Source organism: Pleuronectes platessa, chromosome 14 (assembly GCF_947347685.1).
Source record: "Pleuronectes platessa chromosome 14, fPlePla1.1, whole genome shotgun sequence".
NCBI classification, from domain to species: Eukaryota; Metazoa; Chordata; class Actinopteri; order Pleuronectiformes; family Pleuronectidae; genus Pleuronectes; species Pleuronectes platessa.
The window spans coordinates 21,800,472-21,814,643 of NC_070639.1; the positions used below are offsets into that span (position 1 = coordinate 21,800,472).

Below are 14,172 nucleotides of genomic sequence, written 5' to 3' on the forward strand. Positions count from 1 at the left end.
AAATCACTGTTATTATGCAAAGGTTGTTTTATTACCTGGTGAGTAAAAGTGGCTCCGCAGGGCAGTTTGTATTTGAGATATGATCATTAGTTCAGATATAAGAAATAATTATTGCTCCACTGAAAACAAGCCAACATACCTAAGGATACATTTCAATTTGTGGTGTAGATTTAAAAGGCCTTATTCTCCATCTTTTAAAGAAACATCATCGTGTGCACCGTGTTTCAGCGGATTTCTTCCCCCCCCCCACAGCAGAATGTGTGGACCATAGATTCCAGCTGAACAACCTCACTTATAGTTACCATAGCAACGCAGAGGCGGAAAAACTGAACCTGTAAATTGCCCACTGAGGCTCACCGGCTTCCACGCACTGTGAATCCACTATTGTTTGGATATCACATTTGACATCTCACATTCTAATTATATTGTGTATGTGTGTGTGTGTGTGGGGGGGGGGGGGGTTGCTTAGTTTTCTTTTCCCCATCCTGTGTTCTCATTGTGCGCTCACGCTCTCTTTTACAAATAATAAAAGTTAACAGATTCAGATTTAAACGTTCCAATGAGACTTACTCACAAACTGACTCTGTTCTTTGACCCTGTTGCTTTAATAGAGTCTGTGCAGGAGCCCAGAGGAAACCTGGGTGTCCCTGTGGACATCAGCAGCCCCATCACATCGGACGAGGAGTATCTCAGTCCCCTGGAGGAGGCCGTGGACTTCGGAGGGCCAGAGCCGAGGCGACCTGTTGACACACGGTTCAGGAAACCCCCGACATTCCTGGTGAGACTACAGAGCTCATTAAGAATACGTCTAGCTAATTCACTTTCCCACGTAGAGTATGACATTTGTCTTTTGACGTTGACATTTATTAAATTGCATCTTTGACTGATTCAATGCAAAGACACTGCATGGAACTAGATATTTACACGTTATTGACTCAATCAATATGAATTTTCCTGTGTGAACATGTTATCGGTTTTGTGGTCATCCCATCAACACATGTGTAATTAGAACTTACAGGTCAAAGGCATCTGTCAGCCTCTAACATGCATCACAATTCCCACAGGTAACGATGAGTGATCAAGCTGTCATTGAAGGACAGGAAGTCACCATGTCTGTGCGGATAAGTGGACAACCCAAACCCATGCTCTACTGGTAGGTCCCCTCATGTCCTCGCATGATGTCAGCTCATTGCTAAGTGGGCTACAGAGAAAAATATATAAGGAATGTCTGACTAAGCTCCTGAGCTCTTAGCAAAGACAGCTTCAAATGGTATTTGGGGCCATATTTTATGACGATCATAGCCGGATATACAGTATTTAATCCCTCTCTTTCATACACATTTGGTGTTGATAAAATACTAAATACTTCTGAAGAGTAATTCAAGAAAATAAACCTAAAGGCCTTTTCAGATAACAAGGGGACTAGCCAATGGGTTGAGAGACCTCTCAATATACATGTCAACTCATTTCATATCATTCTGAGAACACACAATTTCATCTTTTCCTCCGTTGAACATTTATTCACTTGAGTGATTTGTGGCTGGTTTTAAAACAATGTGAAAACTGTTCAATATAACTTTGTTCCTTTTTAGGCTGAGGGACAGAGTCACAGTAAAATCCGGCCCACGTCACATCGTGCGTGAGACAGAAGATGCCACTTTTGAGATGACGATCAAGTCGGCACTGAGGTCGGACTCTGGCGTTTACACCTGTAAGATCATCAATGAATACGGGACAAAGCAGTGTGAAGGAAAGCTAGAGGTAAAAGGTACGTAACCGACACTGGTTTAGTTGATAGAGGACATAGACACTGCCCCAAAACCACTGTTCAGGTGTCCCTAAGCAACACTCCTCAGAGATTGTTCTTTATTTGCCCCCAGCTCCCCCAGTTGAGCCGGGCCTTGCCGTCATCCGCCCAGTCAGGGACATCACAGCCAAGGCCGGGGAGACAGTTTTGTTCGAGTGTCTCGTCATTGGACCAAAAGACACCGACGTGGACTGGCTCTCCGACGGGAAACTGATCCAGCCGGCGTTGCTCAACTGCAAGATGCACTTTGACGGGAGAAAGTGTCGACTGCTGCTCAACTCGGTGCACGAGGACGACAGCGGAACGTACACGTGCAAGCTCAGCACCGCCAAAGGTTGGTCTCAGAAACAATTATCACAATGTGTGTAAGAATTAAAAGCAGTTTGTGTATCTTCCCTTCCACTTCTTCTAATGTATTTGTAATTTCCCCTGTGCTCTTCAGAGGAAGTGACCTCATGTGCCAAACTCAAAGTCCTCCCATCCTTTGAGCCTCTCTTCACTCGCAAACTGGACGTTCTGGAAGTGATCGAGGGGCGTAACGCTCGATTCGACTGCAAAGTCAGTGGGACGCCGTCTCCCAAAGTCACGTGGACTCACTTTGGTAGGATTGTACTTCATGGTGTCGTCATGAAACTGAAATCACCTGTTGGAACTGCTTTTAGGATCCACTCCTTTGTTTTCTTGACCTTTCTCTGTCCATTTCTGAGCCTGTTTGAAATGAAACTGATTGAATACAGGCTCCTTCTTTCTCTTGTAGACCATCCGCTCATAGAAAGCGAGGATGTACGTATTCTCCAGGAGGGCGGTCGCCACTCTCTCATCATCTCTCACGTGGCCAACGACGATGAGGGTTTCTACACCGTCATCGCCTGTAACATTCACGGCGACGCAGAGAGCTCCGCTGAACTTTACATACAAGAGCCGCGGCCTGCCATCTCGTCTCAAATGTAAGAGCAAGTCATTCCTCGGCTGTCGGGCCTCAGCTCCTCTGTGCGTGTCTCATTTGTACTTTTCTTATCTCAGGGCAAAACTCGAGAAGATGCCGTCCATCCCCGAGGAGCCAGAGGTCCCGGAGAACGAGGTGGAGCGTTTCACCATGCCTGACTTCATGAAACCCCTGTATGATCTGGACGTGATCGAGGGGAAGGAGGCCGTGCTCAAATGCAAAGTGGCCGGTTTGCCGTACCCCACCATCGTCTGGTTCCACAACGGCAAGAGGATTGAGAGCACCGAGGACAGAAAGATGACACAGTGTGAGTGTTTCAAAATGGAATAACATTCTCCCAATGTTCTGGCCTATCAGCGTCCTCAAGCACTTCTCACACAGGTCACATATAACGAGGACACCAGAGATCCAGAGGAAAATGTACCGAGGGTAGTTTTAGAACTTGAATAGATCTGGCATGTTGGATGCGGGATGCTAAAGGAAGCTGCTAACAGATAATTACACCTTACAGATTTTCATCCTCTCTCCTCTGCTTCCCTCTTCAGTTCGTGACGTCCACAGCCTGGTCATCCGCTCTGTGTGCCACGCCCACGGTGGCGTCTACAAGAGCGTCATCTCTAACAAAGTGGGCAAGGCCACCTGCTACGCTCATCTCTATGTTACAGGTAATTCTTTTTTTACTTTCTATAAGGATGTTATGTTTTCACCTAGGACTGTTGCTGGTGACGGGGGTCCAAGACAGTTTTAAACACTAGGTGGCACTGTGAGCCACGTACAACTCATAAATGTAGATTTTTTGGGGGTAATAAATGTGATATTAAAATCGATCTTTATGTATTTCATCAATCAACAGTCTATATAAATATAATTTACTCTACAGCTCAAAATACACATTAAAAGAAAAAAAAATTGTGGTCAATAAGACATTTATAAGACAATGCATTATGTAACAGTGTCCTGGGAAAAGGCAGTTGAGAAACATTTATGGATTTATCTATTTCCATTGTTGTCATTTTTAGATATCCTCCCTGACCCTCCGGATGGGACTCCAGTGATAGAATCCATCACTGGGAAAACCATCACCTTAAGCTGGAAGAAACCAAGGAGGCTGGACCCATCTATTGGTATTTATTCCCAAAAAATATTTCTGTACTTTATATGGAATAAATCTATAAATGTATCCATCCAAACACATTTGATACAATGTATTTGATCACACAAAAGATATACAAAGGTTGTTACTAAACAGTAAAATGACAATGACATTTTATACACACAGCCTAGTGTAAAATATTACAATTTGACTATTATACCCTTCAAGCTTTCTTTAGAGCTTAACCTATACAATTATTATAATTTAGTAGAAGAATTTCCTTCTCACATTGCTGTGTAGAAGCCTATTGTGGATTGTAAACTGTGTGTGTGTGTGTGTGTGTGGGTGTCTGTGTGTGTATGTGTGTGTGTTTTAGATCCCAGTGGCCTGATGTACGCCATCCAACAACAAGCGCTGGGCTCTATCCAGTGGACCATCATAGCGTCTGGCCTGAAGGACACCACCTACACCATCACCACCCTCTCCAAAGAAGTCCGCTACGCGTTCAGGATCCTGACCATCACCTCCAAGGCTTTCAGCAAACCCTCCGCCGCCACGGACCCCGTGCAGCTCCTGGACCGAGGTACAATCACGCAGCTTTTAGAACATCAACTTATCCATTACTGTTCGCAGCAGTTAAATATGTTGAATGTGTGCACTTTGATTTTCCTCAAGGTCCCTATCTCCTGGAGGCTCCAGTGATTATTGATAAGCCAGACATTGTGTACGTGATAGAAAACCAGTCAGTCACCATCACAGTTACCCTCAATCACGTCAATGCCGCTGTCATCTGGAAGAGGTATGTGTGTCTCTGTTGTCAACTTACTGTATCGAAAATGTAAAAATACACACACACAATTTGTCATTACTTTAGTTTTTAATATTGCAACAGAAATTATTATAAGGCTACAACTGTTATTCACCAATAACACTTCAGTTTTATGTGTCGCTAAACCTAAATTTAGTGTTCTATTGGGAGGTAAAGCTACCCCCTTGTGGACCCTGTGTGTAATAGGATGGTCGGAGTGGATGACCGACAAGCACAAATACACTATGACAGAATGATATTCCAGAGCAGTGAATAAAGAGTCTATTATTGTGTCCTGACTCGTACTGAAGCAGGAGCCAAACCTCCACCACACCTGTGCAGTGACAGCCTGCTGCTCTCCTCCAGCTATGACATATTAATCCTGGTTTATAAACTGTTCTGCAGAAGGGGAGTGGTCCTGGCCAGCAAGCCCGGCCTGTACGAGATGACGATGCCCGATGACGACCAGCACACGCTCAAGCTGTTCAAGGTGAAAAGCACTGACGTGGGAGAGATGGCTTTTGTGGCCTCCAACAAGTACGGCAGTGACAGCTGCACCTTCGACGTGGAGCTGGCAGGTAGTCTGTCTGTCTGTCTGTCTGTCTGTCTTTCTCTCTCGCTACCCATTCATCTGATCCAAACATAATGTAACTCTGTGTTGTGTCCTTTGATCTCTGACCACAGCTCCACCAACTTTTGAAACGATCATGGAGGACCTGGATGTTTGTGCTGGAGAGACCCCTCGCTTCGCTGTGGTTGTGGAGGGCAAACCAGTTCCTGACATCCTCTGGTTAAAGGTGTGTTGTGTATTTTGGGGCCTGCATGATCTCCAGAGGAGGATCCCCAAAGGGGTTGATGGTAATCTTCCAGCTCCGTTGTTGAGTTGTTGCCTTGATGCCACGAGTCTGTGCTGCAGTTGCAGAATAAAGAGTTAACTTGACAACATAGAGGATTATGTCATAAATCGTTGAAACTTGTATCGTCCTTAGAATGACGTCCTGCTGTGCGAGAGCAGTCATTACACGTTTGTGTACGATGACAATGAATGTTCCCTGGTGGTTGTGAACGCTCGTACAGACGACTCCGGGGTGTACACGTGCACCGCCCGGAACTTGGCAGGATCTGTGTCTTGCAAAGCTGAACTCACCATTCATGAAGGTAAGAAGCCAGAATAAGGTGAACAGGCCTTTTATCTGTACGACTGACAAGTTGTTGGCGATGTAATTATTGGTTGGTTGTACAGTTTTGATGATGTAACCATTGCTTTCCCATGACTGTAGCCAAAAGAAAAGAGGATCCAGTGGACGATGAGCAGACCATTCTGAGGAAAATGCGCAGGCTGACAGACTATTATGAAATCCATAAGGAAATTAGAAGGTAAACTGACTTCCCAGGAGCCGGTTTGATCAAATAAAAAGTCTTCAAGTCCTTATCCTGCTGTTTTATACACACAGAGACTAGATTGTAAAAATTCTATCATCTTATTTCCAGAGGGGCATTTTCCTATGTGAAACGTGTGACCCAGAAAGGGGGCAAAATGGAGTATGCAGCGAAGTTTATCTCCACGAGAGCCAAAAAGAAGCCGTCGGCTCTGAGAGAGATGAACCTGGTGTCCAAGCTGGACCACGAGAGAGTCCTTTACTTTCATGACGCCTTCGAGAAGAAGAACGCAGTCATCATCATCACCGAAATGTATCCTTCTTGTATTATTACTGTTTCTTATCCACGGTTTAATGAGAGAAATAAAGCTCAGTTTTTACCATCTGCATTGGGTTGCACTGAGGAGCTTAATGGAAATGTCTGTCTTGTTAAAACGTAAATAAAAATGCAAATATATTGTTACATATTACAAACAATTAGTGCATAATGTACACAGTCCGTGAAAGAAGAGCCTTAATTCGTCTTTAAAGATGCCACGAGGAGCTGCTTGACAGGTTTACAAAGAAATCTACTGTTATGGAGTCGGATGTAAGTTCATCTCCGACCTCATTATAATGATCACATGTAAATAATTAATTTAATTTAAAAATAAATAACAGTTACACTGGCGCATTTGTGTTTTTGCGACCATCAGGTACGGTCCTGTATAAGACAGCTGCTTGAGGGGCTGGATTACCTTCATCATCTAAACGTCATACATCTGGACATAAAGGTAGATACATCTCCACTCTCCCACTCTTTCATCATCTGGTTTATATTAATTTTGTCAAAGTAAAACATTTGAATATTTGGAGAATGATCAGATACTTTGATTGAAGGACATATTGTTTTCTTATCTTCGTGTTATTTCCTCAGCCTGATAACATCCTTATGGCCGACCCTCACGGTGATCAGATCAGAATCTGTGACTTTGGCAACGCTTTGGAAATCACACCTGATGAGGCCCAATACTGCAAATACGGCACGCCTGAATTTGTTGCACCAGAAATTGTCAATCAGACCCCTGTGTCCAAAGCAACAGACATCTGGTACAGTATCTTTTCAATTTCGTACAAACCTTTTGTTTGGTCTGTTCTAAAACACCAGATTTACCAAATTCTTCTCTGTATTCCTCTAGGCCTGTTGGAGTTATCACATATCTGAGGTGAGTAAACTCTTTTTTTTATTTTGGTCATTATTAAATGTTTACCTTGGGGTACTGGTCAGTAAATGTAAGTATTTTGCTTCTGTTGTAAGTCTGACAGGAGTTTCTCCATTTGCTGGTGAGAACGACCGCAGCTCTGTGCTGAACATCAGGAATTATAACGTTGCCTTCGAAGAGAACATGTTTGCTGAGCTTTGCCGGGAGGCTAAAGGTTTCATCATCAAACTGCTAGTCGCCGACAGGCTGTGAGTAGCTGTGTCTTTAATTTTCAAGATCAGTTTCATTGAGCAAAAATCATATATTTATACATCATTTAAATTTCCAACCCCAAAAATTCAGGAACACATCATTACTATCAATAAACCTAACAGAAAACGACTTTATAATTGTATTTTTTAATGTATTTAAAAATTTTTTTTTTTTACTATGATGAGATGTTGCTCCTTATAGAGTTGTTAAAAGACAAAGTTGCTCATTTTTGTAATTTTGTTTCATTACTTGATCCTTATCAAACCCACCTTTTTTTTTCATGTCTTTTTTCTTTGGTCTATATCTGAAAATCTAAAAATAAGACAAGACTGAAATAATCCATTGTTTCCCTTTAGGAGACCTGATACTCAAGAATGTCTGCGACACCCCTGGTTCAAGGTACGACAAGGCCACACTGTGGATTATCCACAACCTCTGTCTTCACTTATTTATACTTAACAACAGCACAACTTCTGATTTAAACTTTCTTTAAATTCAATGTTATGTGTATTTATTGTACAGACACTGAATAAGGGGAAGGCCATAAGTACAGAGGCCCTGAAGAAGTTTGTATCACGCAGAAAATGGCAGGTGAGGGACATTTTATTTCCTATTTGTCATTACACTCAGAATACCTATGAATATTTCAATCCTGACATTTCTTTTTCATTCTGTCACTGCATCATATCCCATTTTTTACAGCGTTCATTAATAAGCTATAAATCAAAAATGGTTATGAGGTCCATACCCGAATTACTGAATGACTCCTCCAGCCATATCTCCATCGCAGTCCCCAGGAACCTTAAAGAGGGTTCACCTTTGCCGTCATCATCCTCAGACTCTGATGAAGACATTGATGAACTGCCATTTATTCCAATGCCACTTACCATGGAATTCTCTGGATCAAGGGTTTCACTGAATGAGATCCAGAGCAATGAGCAGGAAACAGGGAAGCAGAATGGAACAAGTAAATGGTCTGGGTCCCCTGTTCAGGCACAGGAGGCAATGGAGTCTGACACGAAAGAAATGGATAAAGAAGGAGTCGAAATCACAGGTAAAAGCCGCCAGCGGAAGAGGTCAACACAAGAAAATGACCGGGGTTCCTCGGATGAGGAACCACCTGCTGAATTGCCGCAAAAGTCCGAGCAGTCCAGAAAACCACTGCGAAGGGGTTCAAGTATGGAGTCAGACAAACCAGATGGTGGACGACGAAGAGGAGAGCTTAGACGTGGAGGCTCCGCTGACAGTGCATTGCTGCTCCGGATTCCATCTGAGGAAGGAGCTGTAGAGGAAAACCCAGATGATGGCAGGAGAGTTCTGAAGAAAGCTGTCTCTATGGAACTACCAAGGAGAAGCACCAGCCCAGGAACTGTGAAGATGAGTCAAGAAGACTATGCACTTAAACTTGAGCTAATGAGGAAGCGACTCCTTCGTGGAGGGTCAGTGGACAAAAAAATGAGTGGACTGAGAGGACCACTGCTGGAAACATTGGGAATGGCAGATGAGAATCGTGCAATTTCCTCTGATCGCTACTCTCGTACTGCTCGTTTAGGCCCACCACCCCTAATCAGAGCTGCATCCAGTGATTCACCAAGGGATGAACTTCCCAAACCCAAAGTTCTGCGCAAAAGCGCATCTTTCAGTCAAGGTGATTCAGAGCCTATAGCTTTACACCGGCGGTCTGGAGCTCCTCTGGAGATTCCCTTGGCTCAGGTAGAAGAAAGAAGGCTAAAGGAAGCTATATCAATGTCAGCTTTGACTGAGCCAATAAAGCTAGACTCCCGCCCAGTGACTCCCAGGGAACCTTCACCAAGACCACCAACTCCAGAGTCGGTTGTGCAGGAGAGTCCTTCCAAGACAGGAAGTGAGGACTCATTAATGGAGAAAGAGATGAAGTCCTATGAGACTATAAGTGAAAAGATGGATGGGTCGACTACAGATGGTAATTTTGACGAGCGATCGAGCACAAGTGGTTTCTCAGAGAAGGACATGAGCATATCAGAGGATCCAATGGTTGAGTCAGAGTACATGGACCCGAGGATTCCTACACCTCCTCCTGTGGCCCAAAGCTCTAAACTAGAGGAGAGAATGGAAAAAGAAGAGGAAGAAGTAGAAGTAGAAGTAGAAAAGGAGCATGAAGAAAAAGAAGAGCCTAGGAAAGATGAAGAGGAAAGAATTGTCAGTGTGTCTGAATCTAAAACTAAAGAAAATGTAGAAGTTAGTGTAGAAAATGTAGAAGAGGAAGTGAATATGCCTTCTAAACCTTCTGATATGATCATAACCAAAAGCTCAGTTATGGTGAGACCAACAGTAAAATATCCCCATTCCTCAGCAAATGTCATGCCAACTCATGTAACACCCTCACCTCCTGCTCGAGTTGTTCTTCCAGATGGAAGGACTTCAGCATATGCCAGTATTATGCAGACAATAATGGTCCCTTCAGTTCAGCCTCTTAATGACCCAACATTAGGCCCCTCTACACCAGTTGTGGTTCCAGCCCCTTCATCAGCCGTAGTATCAACTGAAACATTTTCACCCACATCTTCACCTGCTAGCATTCCCTCTGCTTTACCAGGTTTGACAAAGTCAGCCAAGGTGTCAACCACTGAGCACGCTGCTGTATACTCCAGGGTAGCGTCACCAGAAACTATCTCAAAAGAACCCAGTCCACCAAGGACTGCCACACATTCCTCATCCCAACAAGAGCTTTCAAGAGGAGTGGACTTTGAGGACATTAGCTCTGAAGAAGTATTTGAGGCGCGCTTCAAAAAGCGTGAGTCCTCTCTCTCAAGAAGTCTAAAGTTTTTGACGCGGTCTAAGAACGATGACAAACCCCAAGCAATTTCCTCTGACTCCACAGAGGCAGGGGAGGAGATCTACAGACCTGGGCCGATTGGTGCACCATTGGAATTAGCATCAAGGAGACTTGAAGAGAAGTCAAAGTCAGTCCAAGACCTTCGTGAAGCTCAGAAGGACCAAGGCTTTATGAGGAGACTCTCTTTGCGCCTGAAGCGAACTCCATCAGCTGAGCGCAAGGAAGAAGTGACCAAAGAAGATGAGTCAACTTCTTCAAGAAGAAGGCTTTCTTGGACTCTCGGTCGACGAGGATCTCAGGAAAAGAAAGAAGTGGAGATGACGAGCATGGATGGTAGTGCTGACGCGGCGGTGGCACAAGATGATAAGGAGGTTAAGAAACCTAATGAATCACCAGTCTTGGCAATGCGAAGGAAGATTGAATCAACGGTGGCTGGGATCTCTACTAGAATCCGTAGCTACTCAGAGGAAAGGAGATCATCAGAGGAGAAGGAACAAAAGAGGACACCCATTCTGTCCATGCTTCGTCGTTCAACATCTGAGAACCGGGGCATGAAGGTTCCTAGTATTCCTCAGAACCAGCTTGTGTCTCAGGCCAGTAATGGCACCTCAACAGAGTCGCTCGACTCCATGTCCAGCTTAAAGCCAGATGCATCAAAAGGTATGAGGCAATAACTTGTAACTTGTAACTTGTAACTTGTACCTGTACTGGAGATTACTACTTAGCATTAATGACACTTTCATACATTCTTGATGATTGATTAATGGAATAGATTCTTTATTTATTCAAAGGTGTGGAGGTTGAGCGCAGATCCCGCTGGGATAGATGGGGCCTGACCAGAGGGAGGCGAGACAAGACAGTATCACAGCCTGACATACCAACAGCAATCTCCAGAGAAAATAGTTCCTTGCGTTCACGCCAGTACTCAAAACTGGCTTCTGGTTAGTTGTTCATATCTTAAAAGTTAAACTGTTGCTCTGAGATACCTTTTAAAATGTGATTTGCAACATACTCTACCAAACCAGGCCCTGTTGCATTAACTGCTTGATAAATCTACTTGACGCCTTTATCAAGGATTTCTGAAACATGTACCAATTACATAGCAATATATACCACGTCAGACCTAGTATGAATGTAATCTTATTGGTCTTATATCTTTGGCTACCAGATTTCCCTCCAGTATTCCACATCAAGCTGAGAGATCATGTCCTGCTTGAGGGGGATCCAGTCACACTCAGCTGTCTGCCAGCAGGCAGCCCCCACCCACACATCACCTGGATGAAAGGTACAGATCTCTGTGTAAATAAGACAATGCCACCTAAATGCTGTTCTCGCAAGTGGATTGGTCAGAATCGCATCCCTTGCTAATTACAATCATTTACAGAATAATCTTGTGTCTATGAGTGCAGAGACATAATAACATCACATGTTGCCTCTCAGCACTGACTCACAAATGGTACCATGACAACAGAGGATGAGTACTGTGCAAATAGATATTGCCAGAGATAAAAATCTCTTTGAATGTCTTTTAAAACTTCATCAATATTCCTCAAAGACCATATCCATACATGTATGTTTCCTCAGATAAGAAGCCTCTGGAGATTGATGCCAGGATGAACATGATCGCCTGCCCTGATGGTCGGCAGCTCCTGATGATCATGCAAACAACAAAAAAGGATGCAGGGGTTTATGAGTGTGTGGCTACAAATCCCCTCGCCTCTATGACCAGCTCCTGCACGATATCCCTTGCTCGTAAGAACTGAGACCCACCTCACTTTTTTAGTGCTATTTGAGTGTATATAATGGTACCATATATAAATAACAAATACACACCAGAGATCCTGGTAAGTAAGAGTTCATGAACAGATATGTTATACTACGTTATACTACGTTTGATACAGATTAAATGCACTAGTATTAAATACTGTAGTTTTGCTAATTCCTCTATATTTGTTTTAACAGGCCTGCCTAATCGTCCTGGGACCCCTGAGATTCCTCAAAAGTACAACAACACAGCCTTAGTACTGTGGAGGCCCTCGGACACCATGGCCCCCTGCACATACTCTCTGGAGAGGAAGGCAGAGGGTCGGTCTTTTTAGATGACTCGCCAGATGTTCAATTTTTTATTAAAAAAACATAATAATCGCTTTTTAGATTATATTTACTATTGTTAAATAGATAGTAGTGCAATGGGGTCTTGACCATAATATTTCAGTGTGCAGTACACCTACACCTTCCAAACAAGCTAATAAATAAATGACTTTTAGGAAATTATATAATTAATAGACTTTGAGGCTGCTATGGCATTCAGTGATGAATATGAACACATTTTTAAGGCAATAATGAAGCTGACATGGCTCACAGTCCAATGTTTCTGGAGGTGGTATGTATATAATGAACTTTTTTTTTACTCCCCAGGTGAAACCAGCTGGCTGATCGTGGCAACAGGGGTGGCCGACTGTTACTACAATGTGGTGGACCTGCCGGCCGGGTGCTCCTACAGGTTCAGGGTGGCATGCGTCAACAAAGCTGGACAGGGCCCCTACAGCAACCTCTCAGAAGAAGTGGGCCTGGTTGCTTCAGGTATGCGTTATCTCACAGAAAAACACTGTTTTTTAATGTCAACCCGACACCTCAGGGCCCCCTATTGCTTGCTTTGCCTTTCCCTGTTGCAACACCCCAGTGCACGAGTGATGAAGCCACTAGTGATAGCCTTAAAGGGCAAAGTCTGTACGATGTCAAAACAAAGCATAAGATTTGATTCACCATTCACAAACAATCCAGAGTGTGTTGGTGAGATATCTCACAAACGTAGGGCCATGTTTTGAATACACCAGAATCTGCATATATGATCAAGTCTCTCCCTTGTTTTGTTCCTCAGAAGAACCAGCCAAATCCAGTGCTGCTGTGATGGTCAAGACTGTCCCTGCAACTACTCCTCCTCCCCCTGTGGTCATGATGTCATCAATGAAAGTGTCTCCCATTAAACCAGCTCCTAGTAGATCCCCTACACTTGCCGTACCCGTCTCTACCACAACAGCCCCCACAACATCTGTGGCTAAATCTGCTTCTCCAATAACCATCCGACCTCCTATTCAGGTTGATACTAGCCGTCCTGCTGTCAATCCCTCCATTAGTGTAGCCCCCCCTGAGCAAGCTGTGGTTCAGACCACCACAAGTGTTCAAGCCACGCCAGCAAAAGCTAAGACCACCCTTAGCATCAATGTGGGCAAACCCAAAAGCAAGTTGATGACTCCGCCTGTTGTTCCACCCAAACCCAAGAGTCCTGTAAACGCAGCCCCTGGAAAAAACAATAAATCCCCAACTCCTGTACCAGCCCCTGCACCTGTCATCGGGAAACCCATTTCATCTGTGCCAATGTACGTGCCAGCTGCAACTGCACGTGCTACCCCACCTTCTCAATCCAGTTCAACCATGACAACCATCCCTCCAGTGACTGTTACACGTGTGACTGTTACTCCTGTGACTGTCACTCCTGTGACTGTCACTCCTGTGACCGTCACTCCTGTGACTGTCTCACCAACCGTGGTGGTGGTGCAGAGCTTGACGCCTGTGGTGCAGGGAGGGGACGGCTGGAGTACCCCGTCTGGGCGGAATACTCCAACGGGACGGGTTACACCCTCGGGACGCAGGACACCATTGGGATCTCTGCGACAGGGAGTTCCACAGAAACCATACACCTTCATGGATGAGAAAGCAAGGTAATGATTGCTGACAAATGCATAAATGCGGTGGCCACTACAGTTAAAAAAAACTTTAATTCAAGTATGTCCTGCTGAGATCCCGTATTAAGGCAGAAAATACATTAGTGTTATGTCTTTCATAATTTACTTTATTTCCTCAAATGAA

At 44.1% G+C, this 14,172-nt stretch overlaps 1 protein-coding gene across 1 annotated transcript in view; it reads left to right on the top strand.

Annotated features, from left to right (window-relative positions):
- spegb (striated muscle enriched protein kinase b) overlaps positions 1 to 14,172 on the top strand; it is a 32,504-nt gene that overhangs the window by 12,743 nt on the left and 5,589 nt on the right. Inside the window, exons 7-36 of the mRNA XM_053439744.1 lie at positions 612 to 778; positions 1,065 to 1,153; positions 1,593 to 1,768; positions 1,881 to 2,141; positions 2,250 to 2,408; positions 2,565 to 2,754; positions 2,831 to 3,060; positions 3,299 to 3,418; positions 3,773 to 3,877; positions 4,223 to 4,429; positions 4,522 to 4,645; positions 5,060 to 5,232; positions 5,339 to 5,451; positions 5,644 to 5,812; positions 5,935 to 6,031; positions 6,146 to 6,346; positions 6,565 to 6,622; positions 6,729 to 6,806; positions 6,950 to 7,122; positions 7,212 to 7,238; positions 7,331 to 7,483; positions 7,844 to 7,886; positions 8,010 to 8,078; positions 8,190 to 10,962; positions 11,094 to 11,243; positions 11,471 to 11,587; positions 11,887 to 12,054; positions 12,265 to 12,387; positions 12,721 to 12,885; positions 13,187 to 14,024. Of these exons, the coding sequence (XP_053295719.1) occupies positions 612 to 778; positions 1,065 to 1,153; positions 1,593 to 1,768; positions 1,881 to 2,141; positions 2,250 to 2,408; positions 2,565 to 2,754; positions 2,831 to 3,060; positions 3,299 to 3,418; positions 3,773 to 3,877; positions 4,223 to 4,429; positions 4,522 to 4,645; positions 5,060 to 5,232; positions 5,339 to 5,451; positions 5,644 to 5,812; positions 5,935 to 6,031; positions 6,146 to 6,346; positions 6,565 to 6,622; positions 6,729 to 6,806; positions 6,950 to 7,122; positions 7,212 to 7,238; positions 7,331 to 7,483; positions 7,844 to 7,886; positions 8,010 to 8,078; positions 8,190 to 10,962; positions 11,094 to 11,243; positions 11,471 to 11,587; positions 11,887 to 12,054; positions 12,265 to 12,387; positions 12,721 to 12,885; positions 13,187 to 14,024 (7,516 nt within the window). The remainder of the gene's footprint in view (positions 1 to 611; positions 779 to 1,064; positions 1,154 to 1,592; positions 1,769 to 1,880; positions 2,142 to 2,249; positions 2,409 to 2,564; positions 2,755 to 2,830; positions 3,061 to 3,298; positions 3,419 to 3,772; positions 3,878 to 4,222; positions 4,430 to 4,521; positions 4,646 to 5,059; positions 5,233 to 5,338; positions 5,452 to 5,643; positions 5,813 to 5,934; positions 6,032 to 6,145; positions 6,347 to 6,564; positions 6,623 to 6,728; positions 6,807 to 6,949; positions 7,123 to 7,211; positions 7,239 to 7,330; positions 7,484 to 7,843; positions 7,887 to 8,009; positions 8,079 to 8,189; positions 10,963 to 11,093; positions 11,244 to 11,470; positions 11,588 to 11,886; positions 12,055 to 12,264; positions 12,388 to 12,720; positions 12,886 to 13,186; positions 14,025 to 14,172) is intronic.